Consider the following 25,893-nt stretch of genomic DNA (forward strand, 5'->3'; position numbering starts at 1 on the left):
TGCTTGTCTGCAAGGGGCCTTACGGTCTTTCCATTTCATCCACCATATCAGCAACAGATGAGAACTAACAGATTACAATGTAGGGGGAGGGCGGGGGAGGGGGAGGGCGGACTGTTTGCAACACAGAAGCAGAAATATTCAGCCGATAGTGTCTTATGAAAGTATTGATACTAGACCAAGTTGCCGCCTTGCATATCTGGTCAAGAGACACAACGGCTTTCTCTGCCCATGAAGAAGCCATAGCTCCAGTGGAATGGGCCTTTAATTCCAGTAGGACAATTTTGAACCATTAGGGAGTAGCAGCAAGAAATAGTTGTTTTTATCCAACGTCCTATGGATGCTTTGGAGAGCTTCTTCTTTATTTTTTCCCGCTAACTGTATTAAAAGGTTATCATTCTTCCTGAAAATTTCTGTGGCCTTTAAGTACTGAATAATTGTCTCGCTTACATCTAAGAGATGACATTTTTCTTCCGTGGGATCTTTTGGGTCACTACAGAAGGATGGCAATATAATTTCCTGGTCTCTATGAAAATTTGAAACTTCTCTACATGAAAAAGCTTGGATCTCTCCTATGCGTCTAGCAGATGTTATTGCTATCAAGAAGGCCGTCTTAAGAGAGATGTTTTAAGGAGATGTCAGTCATTGGTGCAAATGGAGATTTTGTCAACCCATTAAGGACTAAGTTTAGATCCCATTGAAGAAACTTATGTTTTAATGACGATCTAAGTCTGGACGCAGCTTTTATAAACCTTCTAACCCATCTGTGGTCAGCTAGGTTGGTATGGTAGAAGGCCCCCAGGGCTGATATCTGCACTTTCAAAAGTACTTGGCCTAAGGTTATGTATAGGCCTCTTTGCAAGAATTCTAAGAATTTTATCTGGAGAGGCTTCTCCCAACCACGAACAGTACTTTTTCCAGATCTTTAGAAAAATGGCGGCAGTAACTTTCTTTCTGCTGGCTTTTAAAGTATTGATAACCTTATCCAAGAGACCTCTACTTCTTAAGATCTCGCTTTCAGGATCCAGGCCGATAGTTTGAAGAGACCTGGGTTTTGATGTAGGATTGGCCCCTGTGAAAGAATGTCCTCCTGAAAAGGTATCTGCCATGGATCTTTAAGAGCTAAGTTCTTTAGGATGGAGAAGCAGCTTATCTTAGGCCAAAATGGTGTTATCACTATTACGGTCACCGGGTCTGTTAGGATCTTCTGCAGAACCCTAGGAATTAACCCCCATGGAGGGAACGCATATGCCAGGTTCCAAGTCCATTTTACTGAGATGGCATCTACTGCCCAAGGCTTTTCCCTGGGATCTAGGGAACAAAACCGTTTGACCTTTGTATTTCTTTTTGAGCCAAATAGGTCTATTTGTGGTTGGCCCCATCTGGCTACTATTTTTTGAAATACCTCTGGATTTAATGACCATTCTCCTGGGTACAGAATCTTATTGCTTAGGAAATCTGCTCCTTTCAGATGAATGACTGTATTAGATAGGACATGTTCTCTGCCCAAGAAAATATTTCTCTTGCTAGGGATCTCAACTTTTGGGACCTTGTGCCCCCTTGATGTTTTAGGTAAGCGACGGCTGTCGTGTTGTCAGAGAATATTTTTAGATGTTTAATAGATTTAATTTTAAAATTCCTCAGACCGCTCTTAATTCTTTGTAATTTGATGTCTTGTTCCTTATTTCTTCTGGCCACTTTCCTTGCCAATTTGAGGAGGCCACTTTTGCTCCCCATCCTATCGCGCTTGCATCTGTTACTATTTGTATTTCTTTTTGCCAGATTACTCCTCTGGCTAGGTTTGTTTCCTTCTTCCACCAATTTAAATCCGATTTTATCAGGAGTGGAATTTGTATTACCTTTTCCAAGGATGACTGTTCCTTGTTCCAACTGCTTAATATCCAGGTTTGCATGGTTCTGGTGTGAGCTTGGCACCATGCAGGAGGTCATGAGACCTAGAATGCTCATAGCGTTCCTGATCAAGCAGCTGTCCTGAGCTTGGAATTTTTCTATTTTTTGCTTCTAGTGCAAACCGAATATATTTTTGTGAATTCTGATGGACAGGTACATGGTAGGAGTCCTTGAGATCCACGGACGTCATGTAGGTCTGCTTTTTTATTAAGGGAACAATGGACGAGATTCATTCCATTTTGAAATTTTTGTACATTATAGATTTGTTTAGGTCTTTTAGGCTTATCATGGTTCGAGAAGAGCCATCAGGTTTTTGTACCAGGAAAAGCCTAGTCTTTTCTCCGATTCTGGGACCTTTTTTATTATGCCTGGAGATTCCCAAATCCTGTACCCCTTGCCATATCTTTGAAAGAGTGGTGGTACTGTGTGAAGTGATTTGAAACCTTCTTGGGGGGGCAGGGGGGTTTGAAGTAAACTATTTTGTATCCATCTTTTACAATATCTAGAGCCCAAGGGTTTGAGGTTATGGATTCCCACTGAGTCAAAAAAAAAGTTCAACCTCCAGCCTACTCTGGCATCACCGTTTTTCATTTTGTTCATTTTGGGGGTTGAGGAGGAACCCCCTTCCTTTTAAATCTTTAGCTGCAAATCTAACGGATTCTGCGGAAGCGTCTGCCAGGGACGCCGTGGTGGATTTCAGAAGAGGAATAGACTGCAGGATTTCTTCTCTAGGGGTTTTAGTTCTTATATGGTTTTCTAGTTCATTAAGCCAGAAGTACACGGCTCTAGCAACAAATGTGGCTGCAATATTTGTTTTCACCCCAAACATGGACGCTTCCCAACATTTTCTTAGAAGATGTGGGGATTCGCTCTGGTAGTTCGGATTAGGGGGTGCAGCACAGAGGCAAAGTACAAGTTCTTGGTTCAAAACATCAGCGTTTATTCACACGTGAAAGCAAAACAAAAACGCAAGTTGCTTGGTGATCGTTCACACACATGAAAAGTTCTTATACAAAACAGTCAACTTTTCCTCTGAGTGTTAATTCACACCCTGTTGGAAGTTCTGCCTTGTCAAGTCGACAGGCAGGCGTTAGGCGGCCTGTTCGCCCTCACAGGGGTCTGAGCCCTCCAGCCCAGCTCAAGCCGCAGATCCCAACACAGCCCTCAGATCACAGCACACAGACCTCCTGAGCTCCACTGTAAGACAGAGGTAATCTTCTCCACCTGGCAGTGCTGGCTGGTTTTTATGCCTGGCAAAACCCAGCCTGGTACATGGGGAGTAGTCACCCACCCAGCACTTTGACTACTCCCAGTAAGAGCTGTCCCAGATCATTTATAGCCATACAAAGTATCAAGGTGTCAAACAGCAACTGCTGCTGACACACAAAAAACTGCTTTTACTCCGAGGCCAGGAACCTCGGTGACACGTACCTATCATCCACGATTATTCCTTGTACCTTCCTACACCGCTTTCCGTTCCATTGGGTCATGTAATTGGGATGCGTCCTCAAATGGCAGGGAATTTTCTTTACAACTTTTGCCACTTGAATGTCTATTTTAGGTGTTTCATAAAATATTTTTGCTTCAGCAGGATCAAAGAGAAGCCTTTTCCTAAATTCTCTAGAGACGTCCAGTTTCCTTTCTAGATCCGCCCATTCATCAAGGACCATTTCTTTAAAAGTGTCATTAATGGGGAAGACCGTAGCTTTTTTTTGTGCGTAATCCCCCAAACTCTTCATCCTGTACCGATCTCCCCATGGTCTCTCCCACTGTCTTAAGTAGTTCCTCCATCTCTTCTGAGGAAAGTATTTCTTCTTATCGTCCTCCACTATATCTCCTTCTGACAATTGATCATCTTCAAGATCCTGTCTAGAGACAGACGCCACCTCGTCCATGTCCTCAACATGAGAGGAGGATGGAACGGATAATCTTGGTTTCTTAGTGGAGGTGTGTTTTGAAAGGGGAGTAAGAAGCCAGTGAGGATCTAATTTCATCCTGAATCATGGATTTTACTTCCATAAGGATAGACTGTTGCTCTTCTTTCAGAAGGTCACCAATGCAAGCTTTGCAATGTTTCTTTTTATATCCCTCAGGTAATTTTTTTTTTTAACAAGTGACACACTTGTGATATTATGGTTTAATTTTTGCTTCTTTAAGGGCACTTTCACACTTGCGGAAGAGGATTCCGGCAGGCAGTTCCGGCGCGGGCACTGCCTGCCGGATCCGTCAATGCGGACGCAAACTGATGGCATTTGTCAGACGGATCCGGATTAGTCTGGCAAATGCATTGAAATACCGGATCCGTCTCTCCGGTATCATCCGCATAAACGGATCCAGTATAAATTTTCTTCGCATTTTTAAAAGGTTTACGCATGTGCAGACCGGAAAACCGGATCCGTTTTGCCGGAACACTTAATGCCGAATCCTTCAATGTAAATTAATGCCGGATCCGGCATATGTTCAGTATTTTTGGCCAGAGATAAAACTGCAGCATGATGAGATATTTTCTCCGTCCAAAAAACGTAAGAGGGATGAACTAATGCATCCTGAACAGAATGCTCTCCATTCAGAATGCATTAGGATAAAACTGAAAAAAACGCTAGTATGAAAGTACCCCAACACCCCTGTAAAAGAAGAGCAACCCATATTCAGCGCATAAATACCAATTGACTCAAGGAAAAATAATAATGCAGGTTCCCTATAGGGAAACTCGCGGATGGAGTAGCCAAAGGTGGGTCTGCGCAGTCCATGTGGGTCCCAGGAGCATCAGGAGCTGACATTGTTACTGGAGTCAGGGGAGACACTGTCTGGAGATTGCCACGCTGTTTTCATGTTCTGCGGCCTCTGACGTCATCCCTGCGCCTGCGTGATGACACGCTCCCCTTCTCCGGCAGGTCTGCTTTCACAGCAAGGGAAGGGAGACCATACAGTGCTGTGGGCAGCTTTGGCATGGGCTGAGGAGAAGATTGGTAAGCCAATCTTTTTACATAATAAAACTAAATAAAAATAAGCTGTAGCTTAAAAAAAAAAAATTAAGGAGTCCTCTCTGTGTAGTGCCCCGTAGGGACAGGAAAACACTGAGGGGTGAGGGCTTTTAAACTCTGTGTATTTCCTGCCCCTACAGAGGTCAAGGGGTCAATCGCATCCGTTGAAGTCATGGTGGATGAAATAGAAATATTATGATTAGAAAAGGACTACTCAACAAATGTATATACTGTAAATATACTTAAAATAATAAAAAGGCAGACATACACAATGTATGCTACCCATACCCAAGCAAAGTAATTGTTATTTTAACTTAACCACCCCCATCGCCAAAAGCAGCTATAGTTGGCATCCCTGAACAGAGGATAATACATTTTGCATGCAAATTTCAACTGCTTTATTATAGAAACAAAGGGTAAACAACTAACCTAATCACAAGTAGTAAGTAAGGGCTACATTATACCAACAGATTATCTGACCAATCATTGATCAGGCGGCCAATTACACACGCAGATCTTTTGTTATACACACCAACTATTGGTCCGATTGGACAGTTATTGGTCAGATTATCTGTTGGTGTAATACAGCCCTAAGTAGCATAGTAACAGACTCCAGAAGAGAAAAGCAAAACTTTACCACATTAGGGAAACTTAATAATTAGCCAGTAGTATATTCAAGAAAAATATATATATTACACACCTCTCCCAGCGATTTCTCCTTTATGTTCTTTAGCTTAAGAATCTTCTTAAACGCCATGGTAAGTATCGCTCCTCGCAGACGGGAACCAGTTCGATAATTCAAACCCCAAGTGAGTGCCAGGGACCAAGATCTGACAATCTCAGTCATGAGTAGCCCAAACACTAACAACAAGCTGTATGAGAGGTCCGTATCACTTTGCTGGGTATACTCCAAGAGGCTTTTCACTACGAACGCCTACGGGGAGAGAGGCAAAGGGGCATGAGGCGCCTAGCAAGCTTTTTACAACAATATTTACCACGCTTTATGCCAAGTTAGAATACTGCCAGTGATTTTCCAAAGACCTAACAGAAAGACAATACCGTTGGAGGCAAGTGTGTAACGCTTGGAGACTGTGAAGAGCAAGTATAGAAAAACAGATAAAATGCTATTTGGTTACACATACACCTTCAAAGAAGCAATGGCAGAATTGTGACAGGACTCAGCATTCTAACTTAACATAAAACTTACTTCATGAGTAGTACAATACCAATATAAAACTGGTTTAAAAGAAAACAGAGGCATTGAAAAAAAACAAAGGAAAATAGAAAAAAAAAAAAATAATAATAATATAATAATCTTAATGCAAATACTTTGTTTTCAACGTGCGCATTGGATAAAAAGGAACAGTTGTACCTACAGTTGTACGGGGAAGAGAAGGACATTTTGGCAATAAATTCCTGAAAATAAATATCAGCAGTTTATTATCATAGAGAAAAAAAAAAAGAAAAAAAAAAAGCATGTTAAAACAATACAAGTCAGTTGTATACTCTGGACACTTTACGCTTACCCAGGCAACCCAGTCTTCCACTATACCAAAAGGTCTGAACGCTGGTTCACATTTCAGCCGGCTCTTTTATAATGATCTTTCCTATTTGACAGTTTCGTTATCTCTAAATAAATCACCAATTTACACTACTTCAAAGCTATTTTGCCAACAGTGGATAAAAAAACTATGAACTTAGGAAAAAAACAAAATTTTATTAAGGGAGTGGGGGTTGTATTTCACCAACAGATTCCAACAAGCACTTCCGTAATAACAGAATCACATACAATTCAGAAACAAAACAAGAGAGCAAGTGGGTAATATACAAATCTCAAACATTCTACCAATCCATTCCAACTTGTTCTGGAAAGAAGCATAAAAAAAAATAAAAAAAAAATACTATTCATAATTTTCTTGCGCTGTATCCAATATTTGACGCCAAGATGAGAAAAATTTTAATCGAGATATACAAGATTCATCAAAAGATCAAAACGGTTATCGGATGACTGGAATCTTTCGAGTCTCTTCTAGTCCTTGTACAACACAGTCTTTTCAAGCTGAGCCAATCAACCAGTTGGCATGTGGCTGGCACAGAAGCTTTGACTGCGTATGCCATTAGTAGGTATGAAGGAACCGGAGGTTACGCATTACCCAGCCTGCCTTTCCTGTTATTACAGGATGAGTCCGATGAGTCCATGTCCTTGTGGTTTCCCCAAATCAGCCCTGTTGGGGGTAACTTTCAGCTCATAATTGTATAAGGGAAAGGCAGCACTTGGAAAGGCGGACAGACTGCACATTAGGTTGCTTGTTTGGAAAAGGAACACTGGGGGTACCTGCTTGTATAAAATTTTGGCACTGGAGGATGAAGCAATCTAATTTAAAAACACTGGATACATATAAGAAGAAGGAAAAAAAAAAAAAAAAGCACAGATACAGCAAGATAACTGAAGACCTGCTTCTACTGAGCCCTGCAGAGCCACTGTAGGAAGTGTGTGAACCTCCGGACGCCAGGCAGAGACTCAAGAAAAAGCAGTATGTTCCGTATCCAATGACAAAAAGGCTAATAAAAGAAACGCTCAGCATTCACAATTATAAATTTACCAAGTGAAAATAAAAAAATTAAAAAAGAGAAATAAAATGTAGAATGGGAGGCAAATAATGAAAGCACTGTTAAGAGTTAATGGGAGAATCTCTGCAGATTAATGTTACCATAGGCTTAAGCTTCTTGTGGTGGTAAGCATTCCCGTGGAATAAATAAGACCTTACCTTAGACTTGCACTGCATGTGTTTCTGCCCAGCTTGCCTGGCTGAATCTGGCCGCAGAACTGCCACCCTGGAAATTCTAAAGAATAGCTTCTGTCATTGGTTCCACTACAGAGGTTACGTTAGTAACGATCCCCCTCCCACCCCACCATTAGTCCAGCGTCTCACATGGCAAACAGGAGAGGCTGGATTAAAGAGACAAAACATGTAAAACCAAACCACTGTACTCTTATAGTACACCCCAATATTCTTCTAGCTCCCAATTGGGGGACAGTCATTTGCAAATACATAACATTAAATACCTTCCAGTGAAAAATATTTCTATGACATGGCCTTTAAACCAACTTTTCAAGGCAAGGACAGGAATATATCACCTTGGAATGGGAGGTTGTGAGCCAAACAGGCAGAGAATCTTTGAAGTCCATATTACACCACAGAAAGAGAAACAACTAAATAAAATCTCCCTGAACAGCTTAAAATGGACACTTACTGTTAAGAAATCAAGAGTCCATACATAGCAGCTCTAAGAGCATTGGGCGCTAGTCACTAAATGACACTCACTTTCTTCCTACTGACCAGTTCTCAGGTTCTACCATGGTTTGTTTCCTACTACAGAAAGACAGGTTTCTTCTGATCGCCTAAGAGGAACCATGCATATCATCTGACATTGCCATAAAATGCCAACACCACTAAACCCTTCAAAAGATTCAACTCCATACATTTAGCCTCCTGACGTGAACTAAGGTCCTTAGGAACAGTATGGTGGATGAGCAGCACGCCAAGGTGTGGTGTCAAAACAGGCTTGAAGAAGGCCATGTCAGACAAAATGTCATATCTGGATTAAAGCGATATGCACCTTGCACAATTGGAGTGCTGTCTCTGCTCTTTCATTACTTGAACTGAAGACTGTGGAACTAACAGGATCCGATAATATCTAGCATGGGCCTGAAAATGAAGCCACTAGTACAAGTCCTCTGGGAGCACCCATCGCCTATGTAGTGTAACAATGACAGAAGCTCTTCTTAAGGAAGCTTGTTTTGTTAGGTTTGGAGCATTCTACGTGTAACAGTACGCCTACAACTTTACACTCAACATTATCAAAACAATTGTATCCTCATGAAAAAAAATAAAAAAATCAGTCGCTATTACAATTCAGTATAGGAAGAGCTATTTACAGACATTTTAACAGTGCCCCATAGGTACTTACCCATATATTGCACCTTCATCTTTAAACAGCACACTGAAAATTAGTACTAAAAGCAGTGAAATTGCTATACACCTTAATAAAAATTTGTAAAAAGTCGCAATGGAGATTATAGGGTACCATTGTTTGCTGAATACATGCATGTACAGCCACTGTGGAATAATGTTGGGGATATGGCCTCACTGAGGATTTATTTGGTCTATCTTATGCTATAAGCAAGATAAACAATACCTCATTAGTGGCACAAAAAGCCAACACTGCTGCTTTATATAAATGAAAACAATATGGATAAGCCAATGTTTAAATCAGCAGTGTATAGATATCATTACCGGGTTACTGGTTCTGCAATGCCTTGTACTTGCCAAAAGTCAACTGTATACTACACTCCGTCAAAAAAATAAAATGGTGAACCAGGGTCAATTCTGCAGATCTAAACTAAAAGAAGGCAGTAGTAGGTCAAAGAGCGCACCAAGAAAAAAAAAGCTCTAAAGACAGTATTTACCTTTGGGCACATGAAACAGGGTGGAAACTACTTACTGGACCAATGAAGCCAGCCAGTTGAGTGAGCATCAGGCACATGATGGAGATGATCAGCCTCATGCGACAGAATCTCCACCCAACACGCCGGAGAGAGGCTTCCTCTCCTCCACGCTCTTTCACCTCATCGAACCACAGTCTCTCCAGCCTGGATGGAAAAAGAACAAACATTTCCCTTGTGGTCTGCTATGCTGTTCGTCATACAGAATAAACTCTTTAATATTTAATAGTCCTGGTATTTTTGGATGCAGCAATTTCAATTACGTTTATTTTTATTTGTAATGGTGATAGGGGGCAATTAAAATTTTAAATCCTTTTTGCATTTTTTATATTTTTACTTCTTTTTATTTTTAGTCCCTCTGGGGTATTAGAACATGCAATTAGGGTTGTTTAAGGTATCGAAATTTCGATAACCAAATCGATACTTTTGTACCGGTTTCGATACGATACCGGGATTTCAATTTTTTTTTATACTGGGCTGCGCTGTCAAGTATCACAGAACTTGGAGCGCGCTGCTGTCAGCGCGCTCCAAGTTCCCTCAGCAGCACGGGGAGAAGGAAGCAGTCTCTACCTCCACCCTGTGCCGCCGGTGCAAATGAGGAGAGACGGGAGGAGGAGGGGCGGGCGCACTGCGCCATCAATGAAAGTTAACTACTTCTACAAATACAGGAGGCGGCAGAATCACATAGCCAGCACCCTGCCACTATGACAGGGCGCTGCAATGAGCCACAGTTAACCCCTCAGGTGCCACACCTGAGGGGTTAACTGCTGCTGATCGCAGCTCCTTGTCAGTGGCAGGGTGCCGGCTATGTGATTCTGCCAGCACACCTCCTGTATTAAAGGTTAACAATCATTAGTGGCACATGGCGCAGTGCGCCCTCTCCAGTATTAAAAACATTGGTAGCGCAGTGCACACTTCTCCCTCCCCAGTATAAAAAATATTGGTGGCACAGTGTGCCCTTCTCTCCCCCCCCTCCCCAGTATTAAATTCATTAGTGCCAGTATCCACAGGGTCCCCTCTCCCCTCCTCCTCATTGGTGGTGCAGTGGCAGCTTCTGATCGGAGCTCCAGCAGTGTAATCCTGGGGCTCCGATTGGTTACCATGGCAGCCAGGACGCTACTGAAGCCCTGGCTGCCATGGTAAGCTCCCTGCTGCTGTGTGCACTATGCAGGGCAGCAGGGAGAGTGTGAGATCCTATTCACCCTAATAGAGCTCTACTAGGGTGAATAGGACAAGGGTTCTACACATTAGACAAGGGGAGAAAGAGTTCTATAAAAAAAATTAAATATAAATATTAAGTATAAATCGCCCCCTTTCCCAATTTTATGCCACGTCCGAAAAGTCCAAACGAATAAAATATTTTAAAAAAATCTATGCGGTGAACATCATAACAAATAAACGCTACGGCTGCACTAGAGCCGGAGGCTACAAGCTGCACGTACGGCATCAGTGGCGTGCAGCTACTCTATATGTTTGTTTGTGTAGTTTGTATCTTTGTTTCGCTCCTATCAGCCAGGAAAGGCGTCGAGCTTTAGATGCAACTTAAGTAGCAACAACTACGGCACCATATTATAACAGTTAATGCATTAGATGTTTCATGGGAGGGATCCCAGTATATATTGCGGGCGACCTGAGTTCCAAGTGTCTTGACAGACGGTATATAGACTTCAGTGATGGCTGCTATGAAGCCAGTACATAGGGCTTTACTACATTGAGACAGCCATAGAGTGTATATAGACCGCATATTGGGATCCTATATATTTCTCTGTAGGTGGAGTGGTATACAAAGTGAATCTGCAGTACAGAGATTATTAAAGGAAAGGAGTTGGAGTGATGGAATAGTGACTCTGCTTGTCGTGTACTAATAGAGTGGGAGGCAGATAAGAGTGGAGGTGCAAAAGATATTACGTTTTAATATGCACCCCTGTATATCTGATGCCCTAGCCTGAAAAGTACATGTTTGTGAACTATCACCTTGTTTTAATAGTTATTTAATAAAAGTATGTTTTAGCAATATTCAGACAGTTAACCGTATTATACTCAATATCGCCAATCTCGGTAGTGTTATTTTGCATATAGGTATACAACACATTTCACAAATAATGTGCATAGTAAATTGGTATTAGCATAAACAACGTACCGTCTACAATTGACATCAGAAGACTCATGGCGGGACAATGGCCAGATATCTTCAAAAAACAATTCTCCCTTCTTGTATGCTTTATGTGCCAAAGGAGTAAGCCAAGAGAAAGTCATGAAGGAAAAAAGTCCAGCATTATCCACAGGGTGCTGGTGTCTGTAAGGACAAAACAGAAAGAACAATTTTTGCAAACAAAACCACAAGTTCTAACAAGTGTGAAGAGGTCAAAAGACAACTTACTTGGAGGTAATTCGAAAAGGTTTCAGCAAGTGTAGACCATAGTGGTATTTGCTACTGTGGTGGTGGTCACCCAAGAACTGCAAGTGTGAGTGCATGGAAACATCCAATCCAAGACCCTCGGCTCGTGCAGCGGTCTCCAAGGCATCCAGGACGCCCACATCCTTTGAGGTTAAAAAAAAATTAATAAAATGTGATATATATATATATATATATATATTATGTGTATTAGGAATACAATTTTACTAATCAATCTTTATATTAACAGCTAGGTATAAAGTCAGTGTGCGCATGTTACCAGTAGCAGGTGTGTCCGACTCTGTCCAATCAGTGCTGCTGTTGTCAGACTGTGCAGGGACACACCCCCAACTGGTAACACCCATCTGTACCTTTACTGCAAGCAGCTGACAATTCATTCACAATTCTAGTAGAAATAACACAGGAATGGCACAACATGGAGCGATAAGAATAGATGCTCCATAATTGTTATCACATGGAGGATTTCGGTAGTTACAGACATGTCTGTCCAGCCAGTAAGCTTTTGTTTTAAATTTAACCAGTCAAACAACCCCTTACCTGAAGTGTATACAAAACTTGCTATAGGGACCAGCAAGACACAAATTTCACTGGTGAACATCAATCCTTTACTGACGTCCCATAGCCCTGATATGCAGCTGTCAGGAGAGCACAGCACAGTTTCATTAACATTTGATAGCTAATGAACATGAGATGGCACCTGCACAATGCAGGTAAAAAATAAAATTCCATTTCAAGACCTGTGAATGGAGGAGTAAGGCTTTGTCTACAGGTTGTTTTGGGATTCTGACTCGCTGCGGACCTGGGAACTGGCTGCTGCAAGGTCTGGGGTGAGAGCAGATGAACACCACGTACACAGTGACAGTTATGGAGCGCATGCGCTGGCTACGTTCCACTAGGGAATTGAGCTTTTTGGTTAATCTGTATAAGGGCTCATGCACACGACCGTATGCCCTCCGAGACATACGGTCCATATGTTCCAAAGCGGCATACATCGTGCGCACAGCATCATAGGTTACTATGATGCTGTGCGCATCGGGCCACCCCGCACTCATAGGATATTATGAGTAACCTATGATGCTGTGTGCACGATGTATGCCGCTCCGGGACATATGGCCCGCATGTCTCAGAGGGCATTCGGTCATGTGCATGAGCCCTAAAGCTGTAATCCTTCAGGAAAGAAGTCCGAAGCTCATCCTACGGGGAGAAGCCTTGTGTAAGGACCCAATCGGTGTTTTCCCGATCAAGACTGCTTTCACCGAAAGGGCTTCCAAGCTGATGTCGCTCAATCTGTGATGTATGTAACCTTCATTCTGGATGTAGTCAGGACTCCAGTTGAAGTGTTGATATAATTGTGTATTATGTTCTTTATCCTTTGTATATAGATAAGTGCAAAAGAAGGACATTATATCGCTATATGTATATACTACTTATTATATTTAATCAAATCATATTATAAATATTCCTTTGAAGTGTAGCTGCAGTTAAGAGTCTCTCTTTAAAAGGGTTATCCAATTTCAAGAAACCCCCACATGTGCCGGGCCCCTCACCAGTAATATACTTACCCCACTCCGCTCCTGGTCCCCGTAGGTGGGGACAGGAACGAGCCTCCCTAGCATCGCGGGTGACGCTAGGGTGGCTCGTCCCCGTCCGCCATTGGCTGCCCCCAAAACACTGAATGTTTTCATCCGTGTGTAGGGAGAAGCAGCAGCGGCAATGCGGGTAACCCATTTATAGAGTATCCGAACCTGAAGTCTTGCTCTTATCAGCAAAAAAAAAAATTCTGCGCAAAAAGAAATCACCACATGATGAACAAGCTTTTGCTGTACTCGACTATCTCCCGAACTCTTATAGAAATGAATGGGGCGGCTGCATGCATCCCCAGTTGGCTTCAGGGGGCTCCACATTCTCAATCGGTGGGGGTCCCAGTGGTAGGATCCTCACCGACCCAAGTTTAACCCTATCCTGTGGATAGGGGATAACTTCACATAACTGGAATATCCCCTTAAAGAGAACCTTTAACCATGAAAATGCAGTGCAATCTCCAGGTGGCATGTTATAGAGCAGGAGGAGCTGAGCAGACCAGACTGATATATCGTTTTTGGGGTAAGAAATTCAGTAAAACTTGTGATTTACACATTTAAATTCTTGCTTTGAAGTCAAGGAAGTGGTGTAAATCAGTGATTGACAGCCTTCCTTCTTTGACTTTGTATATAGAGATAGCTGTCAATCACTGATAGGACCGGCTCCTTTACTTCAAAGCAAGAATTTAAGTGTATAAATCACAAGTGTTAAATAATCTTTTTCCGCATTCTGCAGGTCATAATTTTAGTTAGATTATATTTTATCCTGTGGGAATAAATTATAGAGCAGGTTTGATTTCAACATTCCCAATCCCTTGCCGACCAACACCAGTCATCGGGAGAGGTTCAGAAGTCTCCCAATACACATTAGGCTCCATTCACATGTCCATAGTGCATTGAGGATCCGCAATACACCCGCCCGACACCCACATAGAAATGCCTATTCTTGTCCGCAATTGACAAGAATAGGACATGCTCTAGTTTTTCTCAGGAGCTGCGGACCGGAAGATCGGGGGCCCCGCTCCGGAAATGCGCATAGTGTGCTCTCCGCATCCATTCAATCCCCATAGAGAATGAATGGGTCTGCACGCGTTCCGCACAATTGCGGAACAGGTGCGGACAACACTTGCGGACATGTGAATGGAGCCTTAGGTTGTCTAATGTGTAAGCACACCTCAATTGATGTACCTTTGGCTTCAGAAATTCTGTGGCTCTTGGTCATCAGTATCTGATCGGCGGGGGTCCAAACCCAGGACCCTGTCGATCAGCTGTTTGAGAATGCATTGGCGCTCGCGCCGCAGCCTTCTCCGTGCTCCCCAAGCACAGTGCAGACATTTTATAGCGGCTGAGCTTGGTATTGCACTTAGCCCCATTCATTTCTATGGGGCTGAGCTGCTCCTAGGCCATGAGACTGATGAATGCATCGTCACTGGCCTAGAAAAAGCTGCAAGAAGGCGGTGGTGCTACTCTAAGCACCACTACCTACTCCAACAGCTGATCGGCGGGGGTCCTGGTTGTCAAACCCAACAATCAGATACTGATTACCCATCCGGATAGGTCATCAGTTATGTCTCGGAAAACCCCCAGTGATGCTAGGGGGGCTTGTCCCTGTCGGCCTGCTATTGGCTGCCCAATGTTCCCAGATGTTTTGATGCAGCAGCAGCGGCTGTGGGGGGGGGGGGGGGGGGGGGGGAATCAGGAGCGACGAGGGTGTCGGGGAGCGGGCTAAGTATAACCTGTATGAAGTGCCCAGGCATTTTGGAGTGCATTATAGGTGTTGGATAACACCTTTAAAATTATTCATACATTAAAGTCAAATAATTACTAGCACTAGTTGAAAATATGTTTCTTTCCCAATATATTCATTAGCTTCTAGCTAGTCATGGATTTTTGTGGGTACCAGTACAGAGAACTAAAGCTAGAATCCAAAAATAAATAAAATAAAATAGGAAAGCAGTACTTGTCTCAGGCTGCAGCTAAATCTACCAGCCTAAAACAGCGATTTAGACGCCGGTTTTAATATCTCCTATAGTGGGCATATCCTCTGACACTTCTAAATGTAAGACAGCTTCCTAGGTGGTCTTACATTTAGGGTCCATTCACACGTCCGTAGACCTATTCATTCTCTATGGGGCAGGAATGGATGCAGACAGCACACAGTGTGCTGTCCACATCTGCATTTTCGGAGCGCGCCCCCGATCTTCTAGTCCGCGGCTATGGAAAAAAAATAGAAAATGTCCTATTCTTGTCCGCAATTGCGGACAAGAATAGGCAGTTCTATGGGGGTGCTGGCCAGGTGAATGGACCCTTAGACCATAATCAAAAATAGTCAAGCTCATCAGCATAACCAGCCACTGCTTCCCCTGGATCCTGGGCACAGTAATCTGCCTGTGGAAGAGCAGAGGAGACGCCCAGGACCCGCCTACATTTGCACCCGCACAATAGTGATTGGAGGATTTGCAGGGACTCACATCTCGATAAGGTCCACCAGAATGTTCTGCTGAGGGAACATGGTGCGCGCTACTCGTTCTGCGATAGTAGGATGCGCAGTCTAGTATCGGTAAAAGGCAAATCCCGGTATCAAATCAATACCGGTACAAAAGTATCGATTGGGCACCAATTCCCAGTGCAACCCTACTCAGGATAGGCCATCAGTATTAAAAAATCGGCAGTAGCCCAACGCTATGCACCCCTGCCAATCAGCCGGTACCTTGTAACTCTGAAGCCTGAACTACACAGCTCCACTGTGTGGTGGACGGAGCTGGTAACTGCAACGCTGCACCCACTAAAATGAATGGGAGCAGTGCTGCAGCTACCACCTGCATATTGGATGGAGATGTGTAGCTCCCACACATGATTTCCAGTACAGGAGCTACAAGGTAAAAGTTGACCGGTAAGAAGATTTATCCATGTATTTATACCAGTTATCTGGCATAAAAACATTAGCAAATCTGGCTGGGTTTTTATCCCTAACCACATTCATCAAGTGGTGTGTTAGTGACACTGGAGATCACAGGGGGAAGAGACACCAACACACGCTCTACATCCAGACTTGCACAAGAAACCATATTAAAATGAGCAAGCCATAAATTAAATTTTTTGAGATTACCTCAATTTGTAATATCATTTATTTCAATTCATGCGGTTTAACTGAAGATCTTTTACAATGTACGTAAGCTTCCCAAATTTATGTAGAAGTCATAACTACCTTCTACATCCTCTAAGTGCTCTTTAATGGCGCTCATTATAATAAAACCCTGCACAGATTATTCTTCCATTATGTTGCCAAATGCAAGGAGAATTACTGACAAACGCAACCTTAATCTGAGCAATGTATAAATAGACAAGAATGCTTCCGTATCCTGAACATTCAGAATTAACGCACTGCCCTGAAGTACTAATGCAGTAGACATTTCCGAACTCAACAGATGCAAGATATTATCATCATTATTTCACCATTCATTCCATGGCGCTGTACATATGGGTACAGGGGTATACATAAGTAATACAGACAATTGCACCAAGCATGAACAAGACGAGTTACAGACTGGTACAGAAGGAGAGAGGGCCCTGCCTGGGAGGACTTACAATCTACATGGTATCACAAAGAAAATTAGTAAAATATGAGTTTTGTCCATATGAAGCAGGGCCATATTATGTCTTGGCCCAGTTCAATAGGGTGGCCATCCACCACATTTTTCTTGTGAAAACTACGTCTAGTCACTTTTTCCCCCATCTCCATGGGTGTTTTTCCATAATGTCAGATCAGCCACCAAGTACCTCTACAAAAATATCTTCGGTAACACTCTTCTGCGGATCCGCAATACACTTGGCCGGCACCCCCCATAGAACTGCCTATTCTTGTCGCAATTGAGGACAAGAATAGGACATGTTCTATTTTTTGGGCGGAACCACGTCCCGGAAGTTCAGGGCCGCGCTCCGGAATTGCGGATGCAGAGAGCACATAGTGTGCTCTCCGCATCAATTTCTGCCCCATTGAGAATGAATGGGTCCGCAACCGTTCCCGATATTGCTGAACGGATGCGGACCCATTTGAGGACGTGTGACTGGACCCTTATAGTGCATCCCCCAGTGATGTCTTGGCAATTTTTTTTCTCAAGAACCCCCCGTTCGTCCGCTGTGGTCCCTTTATCTTTTGGCGCCTCATATGCTAATGAGACAACTTAGTTATACTTGGCGTGGACTTTTAATTCTCCAGGGCGCGGATATCCTCTTCCCGGCTTCGAGCGCATCCAATCAGAGCGCCCCGTTCTTAGCCAGGAAGAAGGAGCTCAAGTTCTCGCGGGAACTTGAGCTCCTTCTCCCTGGCTAAGAGCAGGGCGCCCTGATTGGATGCGCTCGCAGCCCAGGAGAATTTCAAGTCCACGCCTAGTATAACCAAATCGCCTTATTAGCATATGAGGTGCCAAAAGATACAGAGACCACAGCAGACGAACGGGGGGGGTTCTTTAGAAAAAAAAATTATAAAAAATTGCCACGACATCACAAGTATAATTAGATTATAGATATCCAGGTGAAAGGTCCTCTTTAAGCTTTGATTGTATTTTAAGCTATTGTATGATAAATCATTTATATTTTTGCATAGACGCTTGTACCATGTTTAACTGATTGCACAATATAATTAAATTAACGACGATCTCTTTTTGAGGTGTTTTATATGTCCACCTCTAGGATCAATTCTCTTTGAAAGGTTTCCTTTGATCCTTTCTTTTATATAAAGCATTTGCTTTATATCCCCAACAATTTTTTTTTTGTCAGAGTGCAGCATTCTTACATTATGTGGCAGTGCTACACTACTCCAAAGTTAGGGATATTTGGCTTGTGGGTGAAATTTCAAGATGAACCTAAAATGCACTCTTTTACATGTGACCTTCTCTAAACTTTTGAATGCACATGTCCAGCACTTTTTGCACAACTTGCTGTTTTCTAAATAGGAGCTTAAAGGGGTATTCCCATCACAGACAATGGGGGCATATCATTAGGATATGACCTCATTGTCTGAAAGGTGCGGATCCCACCTCTGGGACCCACACCTACAAGGAGAACGGAGCTGGGAGAGCTGTGGCTGGAGGACCCCGGATTTCCCGGGGTCCGTCCACCACGAAGCACTGCTCCCATAAAAGTGAATGGGAGCGCACGCGCAGCCCCTCCTCCCATTCATTGCTATGGGGAAGATGGAAATAGCTGAGCCAGCGCCATTATCTGTGATGGGAATACCCCTTTAACGTCACAACAGGTGTTTGATCCATTAATCGCCCAATAAATTCCCTGGTTCAATTAGAATTGGTATTCAAACATTCCTCCTCCTTATACTGTTCACATTTTGACGAGACCAAGACTACACCTAACAATTTATAAACAGTACCTCGCCATTGCGAGGCCCTTAAACAGGATGTTCTCAGATGTCTGGAGTTTTTATCCGGTTTCGCAGGCATTGTTTACAATGAAGCGGGCATCAGTGTGGGATATGGCCAAAGGACGTCCACTTCTATTCTGTGACTCTTCCAGTCTCCCTGTTGGAACCTGCTAATAACTCTCAGTGGCCACTGAGTCATCAGCAGGTTCCAACAGGGAGACTGGAAGAGTCACAGAATAGAAGTGGACGTCCTTTAGCCATATCCCACACTGATGCCCGCTTCATTGTAAACAATGCCTGCGAAACCGGATAAAAACTCCAGGCACATTTAAGGGGGATTGGGAGGCACCCAAGTGTCACGTCAGACCATTTAAAACCGTTTACATCAGCGTGGTCTGCGTCAGAGGTCGCGCTACATTTTCTTCTGGAAGAGTAAAAATACTCCTCTTACCATTTTTGAGGAGTATTTTTAGCCGATGAGGAGTACGAAAGTTACAGTAATTCAAATAGCTAATACGAAGGCCTACATAACATTAAGGGGTTGCTATTTATGCAGGGAAACCATTACCAGTATTCGGGAACTGTCTTCCATGCATAAATAGCAAATTTAGACAATTTAAAATTTAGCTGAGGTCACTGTTGCGCTGAGGGGTCGGCACCACTGAGGTCACTGTTGCGCTGAGGGGGTCGGCACCACTGAGGTCACTGTTGCGCTGAGGGGGTCGGCACCACTGAGGTCACTGTTGCGCTGAGGGGTCGGCACCACTGAGGTCACTGTTGCAGTGATTTTATGAGGTTTAAAGGGTTTGTCCTAAGATCGATATTTCTCACCTGTCGGTAAACTACTTGCACCGCCCCATGTAATAACAATCCTGGAGCATCTATTCCTATGACCTTATGTTGCACAATTCCTGTGTTATTAGTTATGAAAGACTTGCTGGCAGTTTTCAGTGAAGGTCCAGATGGGGGTGTCCCTGCACAGCCTGGCATTATTCAATCAGTGCTGTCAACAGGTAACATCCAGCTGGACCCTTATTGCAGACTACTAGCAATTCGTTAATAAGTTCTAGTGGGAATAATAGAGGAATGGTACAATATAGAGAGTCACAAGAATTGACTCCCCAGAAGTGTTATTGCATGGGAAATGCAAGTAGTTACTAAAACAGACATGTCCTCTTCAAGTACATGATCGCTGGGGGTCCCACCTTGGTTACCATGGTTTAGTGTTCTCTGGGTCAAGTATGGATAGGTAAATAAGTGTTGATCTTGGGACAATCGCTTTATTTTTGCTGCCGTTTCTGTGCCGCTGGTCACTGGGGTATGCCATCCATCACGTGTCCATTGCTGCCCACCAAAGTTACGTCCTTGTAGATGAGCTCTCAAGTGGGTATGTCGGTGCCACCGGGGCTGTTGGTAGACTCTGAAGAGACCTGAGGCACTGGCAGAGCAGGACACAGGTACAATGGATGGTGGTGCATGCTGGTGCCAAGGGCACAAGCGAAAGACCCGGGCACATACCTTGCACCGCCACATGTTGTGGATATGGATGATGTCATCACACAGTGATAACCACTGATCTAGGGTGCAGCAACCTTTGGCACTCCACCGCTTCTGTGAAACTACAACACCCAGCATGCACACTTGCTCAGCTGTTCTTGCAACTCCCAAAGAAGTGAAAGGAGGATACTGGGAGTTGTAGTTTCAGAACAGCTGGAGTTCCGGAGGTTGCTTATCCCTGATCTAGAGGCTGTCATTTTGTTATGCTTGATCTTGCTATAAAGGGGAGTTAGTCTTCCATGACCCTGTTGCCCTATCTCATGCCACAAAATTGCCACCACCGCTGTGGTTATTGGATTATACAATTTTATATCGAAGACTTCATGCACTTGGCAGAGGGACTGTATGTCCTGGAGGCTGTAAATGGCCACATGCAGTCCTTGTAGCACCATGTGCCGCCATGCGGCTCTGCATTACAGAAAAAATCCTTATAGCAAACAATATGTCTAGTTCAGCGTCTGATGGAACATGCTGCAATAAATCCTTGATGGATTCATAAGAAAGCTGACAAGTGACATAGGTAGAGGTCTGTCAGTTATGGAGGTTGTATGGAGGTCTCTTGTTGGTGTGTCCAGCGCTGGGACCCCCGCTGACTTCTATAAGCAGGAGTCTGAAACGCTCGGCCACTTTTCCTCACTGCGCCATAAGCTCCGGCAGCCGCTCAAACTGACCAATCACAAAGCTCCTTACTGTAAGGAGCCTTGTTATTGGTTGTTTCAGGCAGCATCGCTGCGCTGCCTGTGCCGTTCACAGCGCTGATGAATAGCAGGGAAAAGTCTAAGGCGTATCGGTACTCCTTAGACTTTTTCCAGGGAGTAAAATGGCCTGAACAGGCATCTATGACGCTTGTACAGGCGTTATTGCGACCTCTGGTCTGCGTACTAGATGACCTGCAAGGGTACCTGACCACACCACCAGGCACAGGTGTCATGGTCTTGCATGGCCCAGGAAACATCTACACAGGACAAGGGACCAGTGGGCCTTACTACTGTTCACTGAAGAAAGTTAATTCTTGCTGATCAGAAATGATGGCCGCCAACGATGTTGGAGACGTCAAGGAGAGCGCTATGCATCAGCCACTGTTGTCACCAGACGAGCCTTTGGTAGTGCTGTTACAGTGTGGGTAGGTGTCCAGTGCACAAGAAAAAGGGAATTGCGGCACTCACCTTCGGATGTAAAAAACTTTCTTTATTCTTTCACTGTTTAAAAAATGAGTCAGCGGGACAGACAGACAACATAAAATGCACATGTAAAAAACCGGCAACGGACGTTTTGCCCTTGTATGCGCTTCCTCTGGCCTCAGTGTGGGTAGGTGTGTCTAGTGACTAGACACCTACCCACACTGAGGCCAGAGGAAGCGCATACAAGCTCGAAACTGGATTAATTATGTTATTAAAGTAGCATGGGCTTGTCACTGTACCATTCACAAAGTGTAGGGCAGTTCTGTATTGACTAGAGTCCAGTCAATACAGAACTGCCCTACACTTTGTGAATGGTCCAGTGACAAGCCCATGCTACTTTAATACCATCATTAATCCAGTCATGGTGACTCTGCATGAACAACACTGGCCTGCTATAATGGATGCTCAAGGCCACATGTTATAGAGACTGACATTTTTTGTGGTATACCCACCACTGTGGTTGGCTTTTGTTTCAATAAATTGTTTGAGCTGAGGAAATCACCACTGCACGCTTCTATTTAAATGCTCTACTTTCATAATATAGTAACATATCTGTAGTGTGAACTTTTTACGTTTTCCATATATTTCACCCGAAAGCCAAATATCCCTAACTTTTTGTGAGTAGTGTAACTATCTAGTAAAGAAATTGCTACAACCAATATGATGGACTTATCTTGATTGCGAGTTACTTTTTGCAGTGTTTTATCAATTACTGTTGAGAGTTTATTGGCATCCTCTAAATATATGAAGGCCAGGAGCTAGATGTCTGCATGTATACTTAAAGGGAACCTGTCACCGGGATTTTGTGTATAGAGCTGAGGACATGGGTTGCTAGATGGCTCGTAGCACATCCGCAATACCCAGTCCCCATAGCTCTGTGTGCTTTTATTGTGTAAAAAAACAATGGCATACATATGCAAATTAACCTGAGATGAGTCCTGTCCCTGACTCATCTCACGTACAGGACACATCTTAGGGTAATTTGCATATGTATCAAATCGTTTTTTTTACACAATTAAAGCACACAGAGCTATGGGGACTGGGTATTACGGATGTGCTAGCGGCCATATAGCAACCCATGTCCTCAGCTCTATACACAAAATCCCGGTGACGGGTTCCCTTTAACACTGGTTTCCATAAAGGAAGTCCTAAAAAGTAACCCTAATAAAATAAAAAGCAATATTCAGAAGCAGAACTTATTTTTCCATATCACCCAGGCAGATCATATCTGCTGAACGCACACTCTCAGTGAGGAAGTAACAGAATGCAAAGCTAAGCAACAAGCATTTCTCTCCTGGTGTGCTGGCAGACAGGACTTAAAGGCACCGAGCCAATGAGAAAGCTGTTGTCATAGGGAAGCGAGACCTGTGAGAGCAGATAGCGGATGTGAAGGCGATGCAGACAGCCAATGTGCAGCGGAGCAGTCACATGAATCACATGCAGGGGGGAGAACAATGTCTGGGACCGAGTGCAGCATCAGCCTGGAACACATTGCAAAACGAAGGAAGTGGGTAAGAGCCTCACGCAATGCTGACTCACCACAAAAAGCTGACATAATGCAAATAGTACACTCAGTACTGTGCTATTAACCCTATCCGGTCACACTACTTTCACGATGAACATTTAGAACTGATGCTTTGTTCTTATAAGGCGAGTTCAGGTCACCGTTTTAGCTTTCGGTTCTTCTGATCCATCAGAAAAACAGAAAAGTAAAAAAAATTAAAAAAAAATACATCATTTATGCTCAGTTAGCATCAGTTTGCACTAAAGAAATTGATCCGTCTTTTTGAGCATCAGTTATGATCAGTTTGCGTCACTTCCATCACAGATTACTTATTTTTGACAGAAGAAAGTACCGCATCTCGTCAAAAATAACTGATCTCTAAGGCTAGGTTCACACCTGAGCATTTTACAGCGCGTTCCTACGCGCTGTAAAACGCTCGACAGGCAAAAACCAATGTTTCCCTATGGGCATGGTTCTCACCTGAGCGTTTTACAGCGCGTACGAACGCGCTGTAAAACGCCCTACGCCTCAAGAAGTACAGGAGCTCCTTTGGGGCGTATTGTCGCGCGTATTGTGGCAGTTTTTCATTGGATGCCTCTGTGGTTAATCACACAAAACGCGCGTACTACAAAAACGCCCCAAAATACTCCTCAAAAACGCCCGATAAAACCGCCTGTAAGAAGCGCTTATCGAATACGCTCAGGTGTGAGGGACACGCCACACTGCGACAGTTCATTCACACAGCGTATCAGGGTAAGATAGATCCAGACAGTCCAGTACGCCTTATCATTTCATGTTTGGGAACGTTGGTACCACTGATTACTGATAGGTGGACTTTGCTAGTCTTTGTTGCCCGCCACACTTGTTGTATATACTGGGGACTTCATGATAGATACTTCACTCCCTTATATCCACAGTGCTGTGCTCTAGATATTCACCTGTATGTTAATTGTGATTCTATGAGATTGTATGAGCCATCGGCATTGGCACTTTATTGGTGTCCACATGTCTGTACATGTGTATTTATGTCATATATGTCTTTTAAATTATATTAATAAACTTTGATAATTTTTTTTTTTTGTGGTACCAGCTTTCTTTCTGTTGATTTATATATAGGAGGTACACCCGTGTATGCACTGGTGGTGTCGATCCAGTTGATCAGGTGTGAACCCAGCCTAACGGAAGCGATACAAACTGATCATAACTGATGATCGAAATACAGGATACTTTTTTTTGTTTTATTTCTGCTCTTCTGATGGATCAGAAAAAATGAAAGCTAAACGGTGATGTCAACTCGCCTTAATGGAAAAGTACAAAGTAATTCTATGCATCCGGATGATAACCATATGGGGCAGGAGCAGAGAAATGTCTATCAAGAACACAATGGCTAGGTTTGCATCTGTAGCTAAGGTTATGTTAGGGTATGACCACACGGCACGGTCGTGATACATGCGGTTAAGAAACGCAGCATGTCATTTCCCAATAGAAGTCAATAGGGAAATAGGTTTCTTAGAGCTGGCACATTCCAAGTTATGATGATTGCACTTGTAAGTGCGGCTGACAACATGGAAAAACATATTCTCCCGGTTGTGGCATCTGACCACGAGTATACAGTTGGCCAACAGTTTGCGATATATTTTATCAGATACATCATTATTTGAAGTAAATCAGAATGCTAAAGCACAACAGGTCAAAAAACAATCCATAAACGATCGTAGGCAAAAGACGCATCCTAAAAGTATGGTTTTACATGCGGAAGAGTTTCCTAACAGCTGCATGACCGCGACATGACCACACACACAAAAAAAAACAAAAAAAAAACTGCTGTATGTAGAGACATTTTGTCTAGCAGAATGACAAACCATAACAGAAACCTGACAAACTTGGTGTGCCGCGCAGGCGCACAACGACGGGGTAGGGAAATTTCACAGCAGAACAGCGGCCGACACTGCGCATGCACCAAGAGCCTCAGCAGCGTTACAGGGTAGGGAAAAATTATGGGCTAGTGTACGCGCGGCGGACACAGAGATCTCTTATACCGAACATCCATCCGATCATCAGGCGATGATCAGATGGATGTTCAGTATGAGAGATCTCCGTGTCCGCCGCACGTGCGCACTGGACCATAATTGCTTTGCTTCTCAACAACTCTGCTATGAAATGCCCCTACCCAGTCATTGTGCGCCTGCGCGGCGCGGCACACCTCCTTCTAAAGCTGGTAACGTCATGTCCGGTGCGGCCGGAAGTGATGAGGGTAGGGAAATTTTATAGAACACCGGCACCCATTATTTAATTTATTTTTTTCTGTTCCTATACCAGAACAGAAATTATGCCACAGATGTTAAAGTAGTGTCAATAAGTAAAAATGGTAGGAAAATAAAAAATATATAACTATATAATTTGTGCATATTATAATATGTATAATGTGTGACTATGCAATGCCGGTTATACAATTTACTGTTTTGTATAAAGCCCTGTTGGGAAGGCCCCTGACATAAGCAGACCCCTACACACAGCTGAGAAGAAAAGGGGGGGGGGGGGGGGGGGGGGGGATTTCTGGAGAATTATGTACTCTACAAGGATAGCACAGACTAATTACACTGATGATCACAACAAAACCAGGGGACACGAAAAGGCAAAAGATGCGAGTGGTTAGCAGCAGGCTAGAAAAAGTGGTAGAGATCTCAAAATGGGAAAATTAGACACGACAGTCTTGTGTTGTCACTTTGGGGAATTGCAAATGTGCAAAGCCACAAAGTATGAGCAAATGTAGGTGAGAAGTAACTGCCCCACCACCACAATTCAGCGGCGCAGAAAAACTGAAGGCGACAACTAAATGTTACCAACAAACCTGTATCATATGCAAGGTCAAGCCGTAC

The 25,893-nt window shown here is 43.5% G+C and overlaps 1 protein-coding gene across 4 annotated transcripts in view; it reads right to left on the reverse strand.

The window, feature by feature from the left end:
- ABCC5 (ATP binding cassette subfamily C member 5) overlaps window positions 1-25,893 on the reverse strand; it is a 128,228-nt gene that overhangs the window by 92,415 nt on the left and 9,920 nt on the right. For 3 of the 4 annotated variants that reach the window (XM_040428481.1, XM_040428482.1, XM_040428483.1), the window contains 4 exons: window positions 11,780-11,940; window positions 11,540-11,695; window positions 9,399-9,546; window positions 5,593-5,826 (listed from right to left, as the gene is read on the reverse strand). In XM_040428481.1, coding sequence (XP_040284415.1) covers window positions 5,593-5,826; window positions 9,399-9,546; window positions 11,540-11,695; window positions 11,780-11,940 — 699 coding nt within the window. Of the gene's footprint in view, window positions 1-5,592; window positions 5,827-6,774; window positions 7,737-9,398; window positions 9,547-11,539; window positions 11,696-11,779; window positions 11,941-25,893 lie in introns of those variants that run through there. The other variant, XM_040428484.1, reaches the window with a different exon arrangement.

Source organism: Bufo bufo, chromosome 4 (assembly GCF_905171765.1).
Source record: "Bufo bufo chromosome 4, aBufBuf1.1, whole genome shotgun sequence".
NCBI classification, from domain to species: domain Eukaryota; kingdom Metazoa; phylum Chordata; class Amphibia; order Anura; family Bufonidae; genus Bufo; species Bufo bufo.